The sequence below is a fragment of the Phodopus roborovskii genome, unplaced genomic scaffold, assembly GCF_943737965.1.
Source record: "Phodopus roborovskii unplaced genomic scaffold, PHOROB, whole genome shotgun sequence".
Lineage (NCBI taxonomy): Eukaryota > Metazoa > Chordata > Mammalia > Rodentia > Cricetidae > Phodopus > Phodopus roborovskii.
Window position 1 is genome coordinate 12,972,398 of NW_026126648.1, and position 20,338 is coordinate 12,992,735.

General features: G+C 43.3%; 1 protein-coding gene across 1 annotated transcript in view; it reads left to right on the forward strand.

Annotated features, from left to right (window-relative positions):
* Window positions 1-20,338, forward strand: part of Prom1 (prominin 1) — a 90,623-nt gene that overhangs the window by 27,293 nt on the left and 42,992 nt on the right. The window contains exons 3-6 of the mRNA XM_051174042.1: window positions 5,453-5,658; window positions 12,531-12,651; window positions 14,635-14,698; window positions 15,819-15,908. Of these exons, the coding sequence (XP_051029999.1) occupies window positions 5,453-5,658; window positions 12,531-12,651; window positions 14,635-14,698; window positions 15,819-15,908 (481 nt within the window). The remainder of the gene's footprint in view (window positions 1-5,452; window positions 5,659-12,530; window positions 12,652-14,634; window positions 14,699-15,818; window positions 15,909-20,338) is intronic.

Sequence of the window (20,338 nt, forward strand, 5' to 3'; positions counted from 1 at the left end):
CCCTGTCAAATAGATCAGACAGGCCAATTCTTGGGCTGCAGAAATTACAAAAGAATTAGCCTTTTGTTATAGCTTGTGAGTAGGGTGGCCTTCCTACATCCAGTGTGACCAGCCACAATAACCAAGTGAGGACAGATTTCCCCAAATTAAGCTGTAGCCATCACATGAGGGCTCCCTTAAAACAAAGAAACCTGGCCTTCCCCAGGCCTGGACTTATGTACTGTAAGGGGAGAGGGGCTTGGAATATTGGGAGGTCCTTATGGCTGGCAGACATGGGACTCAAAGTTGTGAGTGGTATCAAGCATGTAGACTCACCCAGGAAGACAGGATGGGACTTGTCAGGATGCTTAGGTGACCCTTGGGGACATGTGTATCTGAACTGTCCCCAACCCCCAACATCTTTAGTACTTTGTTTAAAAATTATTCCAATCGTGCACATTGTTCTCTCAAAGCTGTGACAATCCGCCCCAGGTAAGGGACAGTTTGCTTACGTTCAGATTTCCAAACCTGAAAACTTCAAAGCAGTGAAATGAAGACTGACAGAGCCTGCTCGTTTCATTTTGCCACAGATGGCCTTTAGAAACAGTAGCCACCTTCTTTCCCTTCACACAGGTCACCAAAAGGGACAGGCTTATAAACTGAGAACATTTAGCTTAAGGAAGAATTCATTGAGGTCTGCTTTATTTTCCTCTCATCGTTGTGGGTTGGCTCATCTCCATCACCCATCACCGACTAGTCCCCATCTCTGGTACGCTGAAGAATCTCTGGTTTGGGGTTGTGACATTTATTTCACTACCACATCAGTTGGTTTAGTTTTGGTTGCATGTAGGGCTTGCTCTCCAAGAGCAGTGGTATGACAGGAGGTGGCTATATACATGGCAGCCATTTCTTCTAAGTAAGTCCAGGGCTATAGCGTAGTGGGAAAGAAGATGTACAGTGTCCAGGCTTCCTGGAGGAGGCAGCATCTATGATTAAGTTGAGTTTCATCTAGAGAGCCATGGATGACCTGGAGGCAACCTGGGCAGTCAGAATGAGGAGGGGAGAGAGGAAAGGATTTGATAGTGACACAGACAACTTAGAACGGCCAAGAAGAATGAGGGACTGAAGTTAAAGGTCCACTCTGGGAAGTTTGCATTAGAAATGGGCACACCTGTAATCACAGCACTCAGGAGGCAGAGGCAGGTGAATCTCTGTGAGTTTGAGGCCAGCCTGATCTACAAAGCAAGTTCCAGGACAGTCAAGGCTACACAGAGAAACATTGTCTCCAAAAACAAAATGAAAGAAAGGAAGGAAGAAAGGAAAGAAGGAAGGAAGGAAGGAAGGAAGGAAGGAAGGAAGGGCAGAACTTCATTGGATGCTGTTAAACAAGGGATGGCACTTTCAGATTTCATTCCAGAGGGGATAGTTTGGCTTTCGGACGACTGTAAGCAGCCCTCATGACCTGCTTAATGAAGGTCATGTAACAAGCTTGTTAGCATCTTTAACTGCCCTGTAATTCCCCTTTCCCTAACTGATCATGATATTAACTTTGAACCTTTCAAAAACCCAAATGTGAATTCTGGAACTTGACTCCAATCAAAACACTATTTCTCAAATATACACTGGAATCTACATTCCTTCCTCATGTTGAACCTTCCGTTTTGATTTTTTTTTTCCCAATCTGGGATATGGTTATGGTTAATGACTTATGTGACTTTTCTGTTTTGTTTTGATGCATGCTGCCTCTGATCCACACAAACTTCTCAACTGCTTTGATTTCCACAGCCAGAAAACATAGTCTTGGCTTTGAAGGTAAACTGCATGCCTACTGTGTGTGCCATGGCACTGTTTGTCTGAAGTCCAAGAGTAGTGTTGTCTCTGTCGGCACTTTCTGTTCATCCCTGGTGTCTGTCACCCTTGTGGTAGAGTTTATATTATTTGTTTAGTCTCCCTCTCAGCTGTCATATTTAATCTTTCCTTTGTCTGATGTCAAGATAATCTACAATGTGCTCAAAGATCATGACACACCAAAGTTAATTTACGAATTGCTAGATCCTGTGGCTTAGAAATCAACTCTGATACTATGCTAGGGCTGGGAATATAGTTCATCGGTAGAGCACGCAGGTCTACAAAGTGGAAGGCTCTGAGTTCAATCCTCAACACTGTGGCGGGGTAGGAGGGAAACAGTGCAGTCTCAATCCTCACACAGTCTGATGTTTAGTTGGTAATGTTGGGAAAACTGTATATAACGTAAACTTTTTTTTTTTTTTCCTTGAAGCTAAAACAAATGCACTATAACATTTCAATATATCTTCTCTCCTGGGTTTGAGTTTATTATCGACTGGGTTTGAGTTCAGAAAATATTTTAAATTCCTTTAAAAATAGTAAATAATTTGGCTTGCTGAGAAATGGTAGCAAAATGTGTAAGTATGTGAGAATTTGTAGTAGTGTCTAGTAGTAGTAGTTTTTTGTTGTTTTGTGTTTTGGTTTTGATTTTTCGAGACAGGGTTTCTCTGTGGCTTTGGAGCCTGTCCTGGAACTAGCTCTGTAGATCAGACTGGCCTCAAACTCACAGAGATCCACCTGCCTCTACCTCCCGAGTTCTGGGATTAAAGGCATGTGCCACCAACACCCTTCTTAGGCTGGTTTCTTAATAGCTCGTGATATTAGTTCTCGAGGAAATGCTAAATAGTCAATTAATAATGGGCAAAAGGACACACACACACATCCTCGGTACCTTGCTCTGCTTTTTTTTAAAATTAGCATTTTAACTTTAATATTGAAGTGGATAATATTAAAGTGTCAGGTGTACCCCAGTTCACACTTGAGTGCTCGTTGTCTGTAGTTAATTGCTGTCTATTGAATATTGACCGTGAGCTGTTGTCTTCACTTTGAATCCATGATTGTTCATTCCTCTTGCCTGTGGAACTCATCATGTTGATGGACACTTTCCTAGTGTAAGAGGACCAGGAGTTCCCAGAAGGATGTAACTGACTTCGGTTTTAGTGCTCTCTACCAAGGCATCACATTTGCTTCTGGCGGTATAGTCAGACCCCGATAAAGCTGCTGTCTATACAGCAGGCCATTTAAGAGAAGAGACCGGCATTGGGGCAAGGAAGGCATGGGTTGACAAGCTAGCCAGTTGGGAGGGTGACAGGTTTGTCACCAAGTTCGGAAATTCAGGAGCGATCCTAGGGGCAGCTGATAGGTAGGGGCAGTCAATAGAGTTCACTGACTGGTAGGCAACTCCACACAGCTGGTGGCCAGCCAGAGGGTACATGTGATCAGAATCTTCTATCAGGAGATGCTTTTTGGTCTGTGCAAGAGCCAAGGTCGTGTTTTCTTCAGCTGTTTTTTGTCACTGCAATGCTACACAGTGGACAGGTTAGAGGGAGTGGTGGCCCTGAGTTCTCTTTTTGATTGCCACACTCATAGTAATGCAGGAAAACATACATCACCTATTGTGGGGAGATAAGGTGACTAAACAGGAAGTTGGATGTGAGATCAAGGCTCAGTGCACAACTGCAAGACAAGGCTCCTGCTTTGTTATTCTCTCTTCATCTTAGCTCCTACATCCACCACTGCTATCTTGCCTTTTCATCAAGTGTCAACCTGTGATTGATTGCCAATCTTTAGAAATCCGAGGGACTTTAGGGATGAGGGTGTAGCTCTGTTGGTAGAGTGCTTGCCTAGGATTCATGAGCCCATGGGTTCCATCCTCAGAAACTAGACATGGGGACACATATCTGTAATTCGAGTGCCCAGGAGGTGGAGGCAGGAGCATCATTCATTACTAGTGAGACCATCCTGGGATACAGGGAACTTTGTCTTAAAAACAAAACAACAAGGGAGTGAGCAAACAAAGATGAGAGATGTGAGACTTTGTGCCTGGACTGGAATGAGAGATTATTGCATCCTTCAGGACAATGTTCCATGTACCCAAAAACAAGCTAGCAAGGAGAATGAAAATATATTAAGGTGTATTGATTCTATAGGGAAATTGTGCTGGATCCTGGGAACTCAGGACCAGTGTGGACACGGGCTACCAAGCCTCTTACTCTCCAGGCCTGCCTCATGGATGGCATAGAAAGCTTTTCTTGCTAGTGCCTAGTGGTTGCCTAGATATCTCCTCTTTAGTCTTACCTATCTCTAGTTTCCACAAAAACCTGATAAGAGCCGTATTGTTACTGCCAGCATTTGCGCATAAAAGGTAAATTCCTTGTGCTTGATTCACCCAGAATGTCTAGAATTTGTTCAAAATTTGGATTCTATTTATTTTTATTTATTTATTTATTTATTTATTTATTTATTTATTTAGGATTTATTCCCCCATTTTTATTAGTTAATTGATTTTTTTTGCAGCCCAATCACAGTCTCCTCTCCCTCCTCTTCCCCCATCCTCCTTTATTCCCTCCCCCCCCCACTACCCATTTCTCCTTTCTCTTCAGAAAAGTGCAGTCTCCCATGTGTATCAGCCAGCCACGGCATATCAAGTTGCAGTAAGACTGGGCACCTCCTGCCCTGTTAAGTCTGGATGAGGCAACCCAGTAGGAGGGAAGGGTCCCCAAAGCAGGTAACAGAGTCAGAGACTCTCTGTTAGGAGTCCCACAAGACCAAGCTACACAACTGTAGTATATGTTCAGGGCGCAGGTCAGACCCACACAAGTTCTCTACTTGGTGGTTCAGTCTCTGTGAGCCCCATGAGCCCAGGTAAGTAGATTCTGTGGGCTTTCTTGGATGTTCTTGGCCCCTTGGGCTCCCATAGTCCCCCCTCCCCCTTTTCCACAAGATTCCCCAGTTTTTGTAGCATTGCTGAGTGATGCCTCTCTGGTGACAGTTGGGCTAGATAACGATCTCGGAGTACAGCAGAGTATCATTGGGAGTATTGCATTGACTTCTTTCTTTTTTCTTTTTTGGCAATCATGTTTCGTTCTATCCTAGTTCTCGCTCCAGCCACTATGCCCTGACCCTCCAGGCAGTGTCAGGGGTGGGCTCCCTCTCACAGTATGGGTCTCAGGCTGGACCAGTCATTAGTTGGCTACTCCCATAATTTCTGTGCCACCTTTGTCCCAGCATATCGTAGATTCTTTAGTAAATGTTAAGTTTGTCACTAGTTAGTGCCATCCAACATGGCTCAAATCTCTCCTTCTTCTGTCTTCCTGATGTAAAGTACCCTGTGAGTGTATGTCTCCCTATGCACAGCTATTTTCCAAGCCATCTGGAAAAGAAAATGCCTTTGAAGTTGAAAGTAAACCATTTCCCGCTTGACCTTGCTCTTAGGTAACTTCTGGACAATTGAAAGGAATACTAAACTCTTGGCCAGCATTCTCGTAACTCAGCACTCCACTTCCTCCAGCACAGAGAGCCTCTAAATGGAAAACCATGTAAATGCATGCATACCGAGGTACTCACCACTGTGGAATGTTCTTTCTGTTTCGTGTGACATGTCCTGTGTCTTGCCTCTACATTGCAGATTGCCTACTATGAAATAGGAATTCTGACCTGTGTCGTCCTGGGACTGCTGTTCATTATCCTCATGCCTCTGGTGGGCTACTTCTTTTGTATGTGTCGTTGCTGTAACAAATGTGGTGGAGAAATGCACCAGCGGCAGAAGCATAACGAGCCGTGCCGGAGAAAATGCTTGGCCGTTTCCCTCTTGGTCATTTGTCTGCTCATGAGGCAAGTCAAGTCTTGGACCATAGACATTAGGGTGTCGCAAGGTGATGGGGAATGTCTCTTTTTACCTTTAAGTCCACAAGTTTGCTTTTTATTTCCTTCCTTCCTCCTCTCCACCCCCTCCTTTCTTCTTTCTTGTCCAGATAGCATCTCACTGTATAGTTCTGGCTGTCCTGAAACTCACTATGCACAGCAGGCTGGTCTTGAACTCACAAAGATCCAGCTGCCTCTGCTTCCCTAATGAATATTAGGGAATGAATATTATTTAATGAAGGTATGCACCAGCACTCCCAGCTTTTATTTATTTATTTCCTTTTTCTGACACAGGGTCCTGTTACATAATTTAGGCTAACCTTGAAGTTACAGATAGTAAGGACTGCAAAATGTCCTGGCTGGCCTTGAACTTCTGATAATGCCTATGACAGACAGTTTCTGAGTCCTGAGGTTACAGGCATGGCCCTACACATGAGTTTAAAGTGAATCAAAACAGAAAGGGATAGTAGCAGCTACTCACAAAGATGCCACTGTCATTAGAAGTTACCATAGTCTGGAAGACTTACTCCATGAGCTGGCCTTTTGGTAAATTTTCTCTTGAAGATACCCTGATAAAGTGTGTGTGTGTGTGTGTGTGTGTGTGTGTGTGTGTGATGGGCACACTGGAATGTGTGGAGTCAGGCATGAACATGCCATGACTTGTTTGAAGTCACAGGACAACCTTAGAGGTAGGCCTTCTCCTTCCACTGTGTTTGAAGCCAGGGCTTCCCTGTTGCTTTTGCACTGAGAATTCTAGGTTAGCTGGCCTGCAAGCTTCTAGGATTCTGTGTCTCCACCTCCCATCTCCCTGTACGAGTGCACGTTTGTGATAAATGTCTAGCTTTTACTTGGTGTCCTAGGATTGGAACTCGAGTCCTCATGCTTGTACGGCAAGCACTTTTACCCACTGAGCCATCTCCCCATCCCCTAGTGATAAGAAAAAAAAGTCTTCAGATTCTAAAGATTTAGTAAGGCCCCTAAGTCTTTACTCATAAGTATGTGTGGAAAGAAATTATTTTCCACAATGTACACTTTGTAATGCTATATGTGCTATGAATAAAAATTCCTGTCTTCTCCTCAAAATCTGAAAACATTTTACTATACCGCACAAAGCACCCATTAGGTACCTGAACAATGCTTCCAGGTGCCAGGGAAGGGGAAAGGGGACCCACTGAGCTTTAATGGCCTGTTTCCCTTACGTCAGTTTCCCTCAGTTTCTTCATAGCCTAGTTGTTGACTGGCAACTGTTAAAATAAAGAAAAATTAATTTATGTTGCTCTAGTGCTTGCTTAAAAAATACAGCGACTATCAGAGAGTGTCCAAACCAACACAAAGGATTGTTCATTCTCTATTTTGTTTAAATGAGATGTTTAAATTAGAGATCATAGTTGGAAACCAGCATCGGTCAATATAGTAAAGTTTTTGTTTGTTTGTTTTATTTTTAATTTTTCTTATTTTACTTATCGATCCCAGTTCCCTCTTCATCCCTTCCCCCCCCCCCACTCCACATGTAGGTTGATGCCTTCCTGGAGGAGTCATCTAAATGTGTCAAGTCATTTGGAGTAGGGACTAGGCCTTCCTTCCTGCCTCTAGGCTAAGGGAGTGTCCCTCCATGGGGAATGTGCTCCCAAAATCCTTTTGTGCACCAGGAATACATCCTGGTTCCACTGTCAGAGGTCCTTTAGATTGCCCAGGCCTTCCAGCTGAGACCCGTGTTCAGGGGGTCTGAATTGGTCCAATGCTGGATTCCCAGCTATCAGTTATTAAGCAAGAACTATAATTACAATATTTAGTTCATTAACATCAAGAATTAAAGAAAATATAGCTGGAGAAATGGCTCAGAGGTTAAGGGCACTGGATGCTCTTCCAGAGGTCCTGAGTTCAATTCCCAGCAACCACATGGTGGGCTCACAACCATCTGTAATGAGATCTGGTGCCCTCTTCTGGCCTGCAGGTGTACATGTAAGCACAGAACACTGTATACTTGATAAATAAATCTTAGAAAAATTCCTTTAAAAAAAGAATTAAAGAAAATATTCTATCATCTATTCTATCTTTGTGATTCTAAAGTCTTATATGTAACTTATCTTCAATCCTAACTAAGGAAAACTATAGCCATAACTATCTATCTTCAACTCCATCAAAGACTACAGAAGATTAATATATAAATTCTAGAATTGACAGATACAACTCACTGCCTAGTCAGTCACCTGAAGTTTTTCTGAAATGTTCCATCTTCAGCCCATAGGCCAGAGTGTTTCTGGCAGATTCCTCAACAAAGCAGGGAATTTCAAACTGTCCACTTGTATTGGCAAATTGTCAGTCACTTTTCTGTGTCCTGCAAACTGTCTGGTAAACTCTTCCATGAAGCAGAAACCCTGAAGTACTGTCCATCTTGTTTCTGTGGGTCCTGCATGTCCAGTTTATACAGCATAAAGTTAAGAGCAGATTCTTGCCCAAATGGCTAGTCTTGCCATATTGAGAGTAAACTCCATAATGAGTTTATTTCAGGTCCATCTTCCTTTCTGACACAAACGGTGTTGCCAGGAGCAGTTGTGCCTCACTGTCAAGAAAAACCCTAAACCATTTTAAATGCCATATTCTGTAGGTCTTTGAAAGGTCTGAAGATATCTATCCACCTCAAATACATCTCTGTATATCTAGAAAACCTACGCATAAGTTTTGACTATTATAGGTAACTATCTATAATCTGTACTAAATTATACATTACATTTTTACATGAGCTACATAAACATAATACTTAAACAAGAGGAGAAATACACTTATCACAAAATTATCTTTAAGTTTGTATCAATAAATGAAAATCCGTACCAATGCAAAGTATTTGTTCCTATATCATTTCTCTCTTTTTTCTTTAGAAGGAGACTGACTAAAATCATTAACCATTTATAACCAACCCCAAATAAATGAAAACAAACATTTATAGACAGTATTTGGGAATGTGGGTGTTGTTTTCTCCAAACTGCTTCCTGCTTGTTGGGGACACTGTAATACCATGGAAATCCTAAGGAAAGGCAGAAATCCTGCCTGTGATCTGCAAGGCTGCCTTGTTCCAGCTGTTTTAAATGTTGGATCCCCATGGGACACTGCTTCAGGGGGTCTTGCTTCGTCAAACCATGTTAGTCTGGGAGAAATCCACAGTTTTTCATTTTCTGTGGAAGCATAAATAAAATCTCTTTTCCAAAGTAACATATCCTTGTACTTAAATTTTGAAGTCAAGGCATTTTTAAAATATGTAAGTTGGATTAATCCAGCAGCATTTCTTTTAGCGGTTGTTGCTATTTCCTCAGCAGTCAAACAATTCAAAGACAACACAATAGCATACAGTATCCAGACTCTCTGTGTATTTTCCATCTTTACATGGCTTTTTTTATTACTCTATTTTACTTTTATTTTTTCCTTTCTTTTTCTGAGATGGGGTTTCTCTGTGTAATTTTGGCTGCCCTGGAACTCACTCTGTACATCAGGCTGGCCTTGAAATCACAGAGATTTGCTTGCCTCTGCCTCCCGAGTGCTGGGATCAAGTGGTATTAAAGGCTTGTGCCACCACACCCAGCTACTCTACTTCTTCCTTAAAAAAAAAAAAAAAAAAAAAAAAAAAAAAAAAAAAAAAAAAAAAAAAACCACTTTATCCTGTTTTCATTTCTTTCACAAGCCTATGCATATTTTTAAACACACTGTAAACCTTCAGAGGTTTTACTTTTCCCCCTCTGAATCTGTCTTTACTGTAAGTCTTTATCTTTTTTCTGACCATGAGTCTTGTATCTGCTAAACAGCATTGCTAAAATTAAAGCAGCAGCTGTTTTAGCCACTGGCTTTCTAAGATGGCAAGGGTATGTTTACCGCCAGCACTGAGAGCTGTGCTCACTTCATTGGTCTATGCTGCCATCAAGCAGCATGCTGCTGCCAGCCTGGAGATGTGGTCACTGCCACTGCCAGCTGCTCTCAGTTGTTAGCAGGGCCTCTTAAAAGAGCCATGAAGTTTTTCCCACTTGTGCCCGAGTCAGGAAGACTCTCTCTAAGGAGCTGTACAAGTCTCTGCTTGTCTCTAACAAAACAGAGCCCACCCGAGAAAAATGAGAAAAATGCTGGGGAGCCTTGCTTGTCTCTGTTTTGTTTCTAAAATCCCTTTTTAAGCTTTTAAATGGAAGTTCTTAGTACCCACGTTGCAGGCGCCATTTTGTTACAAGCAGTTTCCCATCAGCCTGGTTGCAGAGCCGCATCAGCCCAAAACAACACACAGAGATGCTGTATTAATTATGAAACTGTTGGCCATTGGCTATGGTTTTTTATTGGCTAGCTATGACTTAACTATTAACATATTTTTCTATTAGTCTAAGTATTTCCACGAGGTCTTGGCTTACCGGGAATGCAGGACCTGCATCCACTTAGACTTTTCCTGTGACCAAATGGGTCTGCAGCCCAATAGAGCCAATGGCTGAGATGATTTGGAGATTATAGGGAGAGAAAGGGAGATTCTCCATGGGTGGATATCAGGTCTATTTAGGAGTGATCCCAACATGTCACAGCATAGATGTTTGAACCTGGCTTAGTTAAATGAAGACCCTGTCATGATTTGTTATTTTATTTGTGTGTGCATTATGTATCTTGTATCTTGCTTCTGCACATAACTCTAAAGTCATTGAGACACTCGGCCTAACTTATGATGAAGATGTCATGTTAGCCAACAATTACCTAGGCACAATGTCTGCTTCGTACACAAATGCAAGTTTGGGACAGACAGTAGTGTGTCATTATGCAGCCCAAATGGTACAGAACATTTTGTCTTTATTTTCTGAGATTGCCCAAAGAAAGAACTCAAAAATAAACAAGTCCCAGGGAATTTGTGGACCCTCCCTAACCCCTCCCCTTTGCAGTTTGAGCTGTGCTTACAAAGTGTGGGCTAAATTCCAACCGGTTTATATCATCAGATCCAAACTGACCTTTGTGATGGCTGCTGAGGCTCAGAGAGGAGAAGGGTCTTCGAAGGCTGGTGTGTGTGAGCATGTGTGTGTTGTGAGCATTGTGTGTGTGAGCGTGTGTGTCTGTGTGTGTGTGTGTGTGTGTATCCAGTAGCAAGTCACCTGTCCCCTCTCACCCTATTCATCTGCTGCAGGTCACCAGGCAGAATAAAGTACTGCTCAGAGTCATGTACCACATAGGCATGTTAGGGCCACTTTGGGAGCCCTAAAGGGCTCATGCATCACTGTCACAGGATGACATGTTTTAAGAAAGAAAAGCCACAGAAGCTCTCCTCCCAATGCAACAGCAATTTTTACTTGCTTAAAAGAACTTTTCATTATGTGTCCCTGCATGACTTTGTGCAGGTGTGTGTGTGTGTGTGTGTGTACCAGCATGTTAGTGTAAGTTAATTTGAAAGCCTTTGCATGCCCTGTAATTGAAATTGCAGTTTTCTGTGAGGAGCCTACTGTGGATTCCAGGAACTGAACTTGGGTCCTCTGGAAGAGCAGTTAGTGTTCTTAACTGTTGAGCCGTCTCTCCAGCCCCATGAATCAGTAATTTTGCAAGTCAGGGTTTTGGCGACATGGGATTTTTTAAATGTAATTTGTATATGTGTACATAAAACCAGAGAGAAGTTGCTTGACAATGTGATAGGCAACTGCATCTTGTTTTCCCAAGGTTTGTCTGTTGCTTTCAAAACCGTTCCTAAACCTTTTTCACATGTAGACGTCATAGTTACAAAGTACCAATTTTGGTGTTTTGGATCTGTGTGGAAATTTTTTTTTTTTTTTGCACTATTCATTAATTCCTTGCTGCCCTCTAGTGGTCATATATAAAAGTGTTTTGGGTTTTATCTCTCCTGTTTGGCGGGGGTGGAGTGGGGGGTTGTTTTAATTTTGTGAGAAGGTCCCTGTACAGTTCAAGTTACCCTGGAACTCTAAGGTTCTCTCACCTTGCTCTTTCTAAATCCAGAATTACAGTGGCACACCACCTAGCCTGGAAATGTTCAGAGGATCTGCTTCAACAAATGAACTAATTAGTACAATTTAAATCAAGGGATTGATGGTGGCAAAAAAAAAAAAAAACAAAGCCTGGGAGCTTTTACTATGTTTACATTCAATCTTATGAGATGGGTGAGAAGAAGGGTTTAATTTCATGCAATGCAATTTTTCCTGCAAGATGACTTTGTGAAGGATGTTGGAGTTTCTTGTGGTGTGTATTTTATGTAGAAAAAGGTACCCTTTTCATAAGTACATATTCTAGAATTTCCGTGAAGAATACCCAGCCATGAAAAGACCCCTCAGCCTTCCCCACAATAACCATGGCACTTTTTTTTTTTTTTTGCATCATTATTTGGCTTTATTTTGTTCTTTATATAAAAGAACACTGGGCATGCTGCCCTGTGTGTGTGTCATGATTAGTTCTAAAATTGTCACTTGGGCGCAGTCTAGTATTGTGTGTGAAGGAAATCACCATGGGTGTATTTTGTCACAGCAACAGGAAATGAACCTAGGCTTCCCTGTAGTGCTTTAATGCTGAAATACCTTATTTCTTTTCAATCTGGACAATATAGAAACTAACAATCAAATGAAAACTCACCAGAAAGCCCCAATCCCTCTTACCATCTCCATAATTCCCTGACCTCTGGGGGTAGTACAGGTGTACGGAGGTGTTTGTGTGGGCACAAGGGGGCATGCACACAGCTCTTACTCCAGTCTTGGGTCCCCATTTTGGTGGTGTGCGGATGGTGGCTTTAGTGGGTAGGCTGCAGTGGGAGGGGCGGAGGTGGCTGTTCTGTAGCCCCTGTGGTGCCCAGGCCAGTGAATCGTGGCCAACACTCTTCTTCCCTTCCCCTGCAGCCTCGGCATCATGTACGGCTTTGTGGCCAATCACCAAGAAAGGTCCTGGGTCAAGAGGACCGAGAAACTGGCAGAGAGCAACTACAGAGACTTGCAAGTGTTCCTGAACGAAACCCCAAAGGTAAAAGCCTGTGCCTTTGTTGCTGTTGTTGTTTAGTTAATTGGTTATGATTTATTATTGTGTATTGAAAAACTCTTGTGTGTCTTTTTTATTTTTTTTGCTTTGCACACCAACCTCAGTTCCTCCTCCCTCTCCTTCCCCCTCCCACTTCCTCCTATCTCACCCCTCAGAGGGGGTAATCCCCTCTGTCCTCTCCCCCCCCCCCCCGGGGGGGAGTCAACAAGGTCTGACATATCAAGTTGATCAGCCAAGCCTTCTAAGAAGCCAGTGAACCCACATAGACGGGTGTGGCCTTTTAATGCTGCAGTTGAAGAAAGACATCCAGGGAGCCATTCTCAAAAGAACTGAGGCAGTTACCGTAGCGTCAGGGGTTACATGTCTTTAATTATTTTATTTGGGCGTAACAAAACCACAGCACATATAAACGTATCCAATAATTTTAAGAGTCTCACTGTGGGTGTTTGTTTGTTTTTATTGTTGTTGATGGTGGTGATAAGTTTACCTGTTGTCATTTCATAGTTACTAGTATGATAGAGTTCTTTAGCTTTATGCACACCTGTTTGTTATCTCTGTAGATGTGTCAGTCTTCTTTGGGCGAGCTGTCTCTCCCTCTCTGTCACACACTCACACACACACACACACACACACACACACACACACACACACACACCCATAAACACAAGCCATTTTGGAAGAAGGCAAACAGAATGAATGGCCGAAGGTCAATGATAGGAAGACCCTCTCTCCCGTTTCCTAGGAGTGTGTTGATGAATGTGGTTTGAAAGGCATCTGAGCAGGAACTGACTTAACTGTGTGATGCCATTGGGTACCACACCGGGAAGAGCCCCCCCCCCCCCAGCACCCTTGGGTCCTTGAACAAGAAGTGGCTTTCTAGGTTGATTCTTTCCTCAAAATACTGCACATGAAGTATGTTACGTAGCTGGAAGCAAAAAAGAACGTTATGGAGAGTAGAGAAGGAAGTTAACTCTACTGGTTTTACAGTGTAGCACAGGAGGGATTACTGTTTCTATACCTTGTAAACAAACACTCAATGTTTTTCATGTAACATCCTGAAGATTCCACAGGAAACCCCTTTCCCATTCCCCAAATGCCAAAAGTAATTACGGCGGCTCACAAAAATTAGGATTGCTTTTGTCATCTTATTAAGATGGTAAATTCCTGTGACTTTGGGGAAACTTACCTGTGTGAGCATATATGAAGACCACTAACAGACAGAAATGATACAGACAGTTGAGTAGGCAACTGACAGATGGAATGTAACTGTCCCCAAAGAGATTGAGATGTTTACCTCTAGTAACCAAAGACATGAAGATGTAAACACTGCTATGTGTTCGCTGGGAAGGTTGGCAACTCTGGAAGAATGTAAACCCGGCCTTGCTGAAAGAGTAGGAAGCAGGCCCACCAAGCTACCGTAAATAAGTAAATAAATGCTCCCTTAGGAAACCTGTGGGGAGTAGTCAATACCATGGACTTGTGTGTCAAACTTATTGTGTTGGGGGTACATCCATCTCATTGTCTGGGCTGTCCCTGTGACCTGCTTATGACCAGGAGGACACAGTAGACATGATCTTGGGCTAGTTTCGAACTTCAGCTTCTAAGAGCCATGAATCGGGTGACTGTTATTAGTCTCTCTCTGCTGGTGATCCTGAGCCTAAAGAGAGGGGTACCCACCTTTGCTCATCCACACAGTCCCCACCATGACCCATTTAGCCAGTCCACACTACCATGACATATAAGAAATGACCACAGCTAGTAAGTTTATAATAAACAAACACAATAGGTAAGTTGGTACCAGGGCAGTAAGACTTAAGAGTGTGCCGGTCAGAGTACTTGGAAAGATGAGTGAGTATGTCACCTCCTAGCTGTTTCCTTTTCAAAGTGCTCTGAGGGGGTCAATTTCTTGTATTATGACTTTGTATTATGCACCTCAAAGAGCAGGTTCCATGTAATTTTCTTTTCCAGCAAATTGACTATATATTGGCTCAGTACAACACCACCAAGAACAAGGCATTCTCAGACCTGGATGGTAAGTAGCATCAAAAGTTAGTTTATGTTTTCATTTGTTATGGTCCGAAACCTTAGCTACCTCTATAAAGCAAAATAGTGAGCAGTTGAAGGTAGGAGGAAGGCAGGAAAAACTCTAGAGCTAATGCTGGGTGTTTGCCACTTGTCATTGGACAATGAAACCCCAAATTTTAGGTGCTAGAGAGATGGCTTAGTGGTTAGTAGAACTTGGTACCCTTGTAGAGGACCTACACTCCCCTCCCAGCACCCACATAGAAGCTTGCAACCACCCATAACTCCAGTTCAGAGACATCAAAAGCCTTCTGTTTACCTCCATGGACACCAGGTATACACACAGTGCACAGATATACATGCAGGCAAAACATTTATCCACCTTGCTTGATAAATGAGTCTAAAATAAATAAAAAAAAAAAAAAAAAAAAAAAAAAAACCACTCAATGTTTAAGTTCAGTTTCACAAGCAGAAGGACTTGGGTATCTGTTTTAAAATTTTACTTTGCTTATTGCAAAACCTTCCCGTTCCTGTTGTCATTTCTTGTATGTACAGAAGAGCACATGAGACCCTGCTAAGTGCCCTGTTAAATAAATGGGCTTTAGAGATAGCCTGGCCCTGCTCCTCGATGGACCAGGTCTCATTAGAGTTCACATGCAGCCTAGTTAACTGTTCTCAACAGAAGGCGGCATTTGGAGGGATGTATGGTTGGCAGGATTGGCTGAGCATGCTGCTCCTCACCCTATTAGGGTGCACAGGACAGTCAGTCCATCACAAAAAAGCAGTATCTGATCCCAAAAGTCAGCGGGTACCACAGTGGAGAAAACCCTAATGTAGATGAGCTGGAGACAGTGATTACATAACACAGCTCAAGATGATAAACACTGTGTTCTTCACACAAGGTCTAAGCATTCGTGAGAATAATTTTCCACTGGGAATGAGTTTGAGGATTTTGATGCAGGCAATGGCATCTCCTCACATTAGGGCCCACAGTGAATGGTATGGAGCGGAGGATGGGACATGAGGACAGGGAGAGGGAAGTGTTTCCCAGGCCTGGGGTGTGAGGAGATTGCAGGAGAGCTGAAGGGGAAGCTGACTTGCTCTCACTGACCCCTTTCCTTTAAATCCAGGTATCGATTACTTGCTGGGAGGCAGAATAAGAGACCGATTAAAACCCAAAGCAATTCCTGTTCTTGATGAGATCAAGGCTATGGCAACAGGTAAGCACGGTGGCAAACGTGACGATCCTCGATAGCTGGCTTCCCAAGTCCACTCATGTGGACTTGGATTCCCTCAAGAGTGGGCAGGGAAAAGAATTACAGTCTGGCCATGCACACAGGCCTGGCAAAGACACAGGGTGTTCTGCAATGTGTGGTGTTTTTTAAAGCTTGTGCTATTAAAAGCAGTCAGAGGACAACTGTGGGTTGATTCTCTCCTCTTACCTTTAAGAGAGTCCCAGGAATGGACCTTAGTTTGTCAGGCGTGTGTGGCGAGGGTCTTTACCTGGAGCTGCAGGTCAGTCCATAGAAGAGCTTTGGGCTGGTAAAATGTTAATTGGCTGAAATTTAGAATCTTCAGATACTTGCAGCTTGGGATCATGGAATGACTCTGAGTTACAGCCCTATAGATAGGGCATGACTTGCTTTGAAGTTTTTAGGAAGTATATATTTATAACTACTTGGTTCTTCCTGGGCCCTAGCCCATAACCCAGAATGTCTCTAGATGATGACTAAATAAACATGTGTTTCCTGGGCCATCAGTTTATTTTATGACTTGCCTTTCTTTGTTTTTGTTGTTTTGTGAACCAAAATATCTGAAATCAAAAGATAGGACAGTGAGGTGAAACTCAGGCCCAGAAGCCAATGTGTGTGGTCTCTCATTATCTTCTCATGTTCTACTGTTTGCTCCTAAGCTTCTTTTCCTTTTCTAGAGTCTCTGTGTGCCATGGAACACAGTAAAGAAACTGCCAAGATGGCCACTCCAATATTGGGGGAAGGTTTTATTGTTGGTATGATAGAGAAAAATTTCAGAAGCATCTGGAAGAGTCCAGGGTGGAGAGAAAAGGGAGTAGACTGGACATGGGCAGGGCTTTCCCCAAGAGAGCAGTGGTAGGGATGGAGCTGTTTGCGGGAAAATCACATGGCTTTGAAGAAGGATGAGTAGCTGTGGGGAGGGAAGCCCATGAATGGGGCAGGTCTGGAGTCTTAGGGAGGGTAGAAGAGGAGGTAAGGAGGACCAGGATGCTACTGCAGGGATGATGGAATCAACAAGTCCTTAGGGACTGAGGGAGCCTGGGGGCTAGCATGGACCTCGGTATGCTGATAGGCACTACAAGTATATGCCAATGGAAAGCCATATGTGCCTTCTGTCAGAGGCAAGGAAAATGACTACCTTTGGAGGATAAGAGCCAAGGAATGCTGGCTCTTACCTAGCTGCAAGAAATCCTTCTATGTCCAACTTGAGCTCACTTCTGGATATATGTGCTTTTTAAGACCTGACTAGAGCAGAGTCTCTAGAGGAGTGGAGAGAAGCTGACCTCCAATATGCTCTTTGATAGTTTTATTTACTTATTCTTTTTTTACATTTCAATCCCAGTTCCCCCTCCCTTTTCTTCTCCCCACCCCCACCCCTCCGCCATTTCCCATCTGCTCCTCGGAGAGGGTAAGTTCTCCCCTAGGAAGTCTACAAGTCTGTCTCATCATCTCATTATTGAGGTATACTTAGAATAATAAGTCAAGAGAAAAGATTGAAGCAGATTTCAGAATTTTTCTACTTGGGTAAAGTGATAGAATTCTAGACCAGGGGTTGTACAGCCCAGCTCTGGATGCCTCCTCCAGGTTCTGGGTAGATCTTTAAAGCTAAGTGGTGGCATTTAGTCAGGCTAATTCACATCCCCAGCTCCCTAATTCATAGCTGGATAAACTGAGTCCCTTAGAGATAGAGTTTGTTACAGATGCTGTGATAGGTCAGTGTAGAACTATGACCCCAGACTGCTGTCAGTGAGATCCCATGACAAAAGAACATTAATTCCCCCTCCACTCTGTGTGTGTGCCTGTGTGATTTTGTGTATGTGTATGTCTGTGTGTACATACAATTTTAATACGTTTACCTGCTTGCCAGAGAAGAGTGAAGTCACAAATTTTTAAAGGGAATCCTCATCTAAGCCACTACTTTGCACTCCTTGGTCCCCACAAGCTCATGGCCATATCATAATTCAGAACGCTTCTTCGTCCATCTTCAAAAGTCCCCATTGTAAGTGTTACAGGTCAGGTAGAAAAGTATTCAGACACTCAGGAGCCAAGGAATACCACAGTCACAGTAAGCATAGCAGCTTACAGCCTGCTCCAGGGAAAGGCTTCTCCAATGTAACAGCGCTGCTCCAGGAGGGAAGGGCTTCTCCAGTGCTGTTGTTAGCAGTTTGCCTCTGGTCCCTCCAGAGTGTCACAGCTGTGCTCTGCTCCCCTAGGGGAAGGTGAAAGTGTTCCAGCCTTCCTCTGCTCCTCTCTGCCCAGGCTTCCTCTCTGCTCCAGCAAAAGAAGGTGTCACCCAAACCTCATCCAAGAGATTTACTGGGAGGGAAGAATCGAGGAGAGTGTCTGCCTCTGCCAGGGAGGGAGAAGACAGCAAGCAAACTAAACAGGCACAGGGCTTAGATAGGGCTTCTTCACGGCAGGGCTTTTCCAGGGAGAAGATTTTCAGGGTAGGAATCAGTCAGATTTCAGTCCCTTGAGCTCAGATTGGCTAGATCTCATGCTCAGGGATTGGTTGGTTTTCTGCTTAGTTGGTCAGGGGCAGATTTGGCTCTGGTTTCAGGGCCAAAGTATGTTTCTTTCACTGGCCCTTTTTAGCCCTTAGGCTCTAATTTCAGGGCCAGGGTATATTTCTTTTACCGGCTTGGGTTTCAGAGTTAGGATGGGTTTCCTTCACTGGTTCTGCTTTGGGGCCAGGGTGGGTTTCTTTGGCTGGCCTTTTTTACCCTACGCCCACGGTCTTGAACAGTCTGAACATTGTTCAAAAGTCCAACGTGTCTTCTGAGACTCAAAGCAATCTCTTAACTGAGACCCCCCTGTAAAATTAAGAGAAAAAAAAAAAAAAAAAAAAAACAACCCAGCAACAACAAATTTCATACTTCCCATGTACAATGGCACAGAATATACATTCCCATTCCAAAATGGAGGAATGGGGCACAGCAAGGAAATAAAGGACCAAAGTAAGACAGAAACGTAGAAGGCCAAAGTGCAAACCCTGTAGCTCCATGTCCTGTGTTCAGGGATTCAGTCCCATAGCGCTTAGATAGCGCCTTCCCTTGGCATTTACATACCAGCTTATTGTTTTCTCAGCTTCTTTTGGGGGTGGGTGGGTTCCAGGCAGTTTCTCTGTATTGTTTTGGAGCCTGTCCCGGAACGAGCTGTGTACCAGACTGGCGTTGAACTGACAGAGATCCACCTGCCTCTGCCTCTTGAATGCTGGGATCAAAGGTGTGCACCACCACCTCAAGGCTGTTTTCTCAACTTTTAATTAAAAGGTTTTTTTCCCTTTAGATACATTCTTTTTTTAAATTAATTTTTATTTAAATTAAAAGCAATCTTATTTTACACACCAATCCCATTCTCCCATTCTCCCCACCAATCCTCCCATCCCACCCCCTATCCACTCCCCAGGGAGAGTGGGGGTCATCAAAGTCTGTCACATCATTTGGGGGCAGGACCTAGGCCCTCCCCTGTGTGTCTATGCTAAGAGAGTATCCCTCCATAAAGAATGGGCTCCCAAAGCCAATGCACGCACTAGGGGTAAATACTGGTTCCACTGCCATTGGCCCTATAGACTGTCCAGGCCTCCTAACTGACACCCACATTCAGGGGGCCTGGTTTGGTTCTATCCTGGTTTCCCAGCTGTCAGAAAGGGGTCTGTGAGTTCCCACTTGCTCAGGTCAGCTGTTTCTGTGGGTTCCCCTGTAACGAGTACGGTTTTTCTGCCCACCGCCTGCTCTTGTTCCGCCGCCACGTCAGCCCCAAATAATACACAGAGACTCTGTATTTGATACAATGCTGTTGGCCTGGTTACTTGTTTCTTATCGGCTAGCTCTGCCTGAATTATTAACCCATTTCTGCTGATCTATGTATTTCTCTTACCGGGGAGCCGGCGGCATACTGCTTTCTTCAGACTCTCCATCTTGACTCCTCCTTCCTACTTCCTATTTCCTCCTTGTCTCCTAGTCCCTCCTATCTTCCTTTCTTATTGGCCAACAGTGCTTTATTATTAACCAGTATGAGAAACATATATACATATGGCATCTCCCATCATCTCCTCTTTTCTGTCTAAATAAAAAGAAGGGTTTTAACCTTAACATAGCAAAATATATAACACAACAGTTACCAAATAAGAATCATAGTTAACAATATTTAGTTCATTAACATTTATCAAGATTTAAGGAACTATTCCATCATCTATTCCATCTTTGTGAGTCTAAAGTCCTATATGTAACTTATCTTTAATCCAACTAAGGAAAACTATAATCATTACTATCTGTCTTCAACTCCTTTAAAGACCACAGAAGGATAGTATATAAACTCTAGAAATGACAGAGACAACTCACTGTCTGGTCACCCAAAGTTCTTTTGTAATCTTTTATCTTCAGCCCATAGGCCAT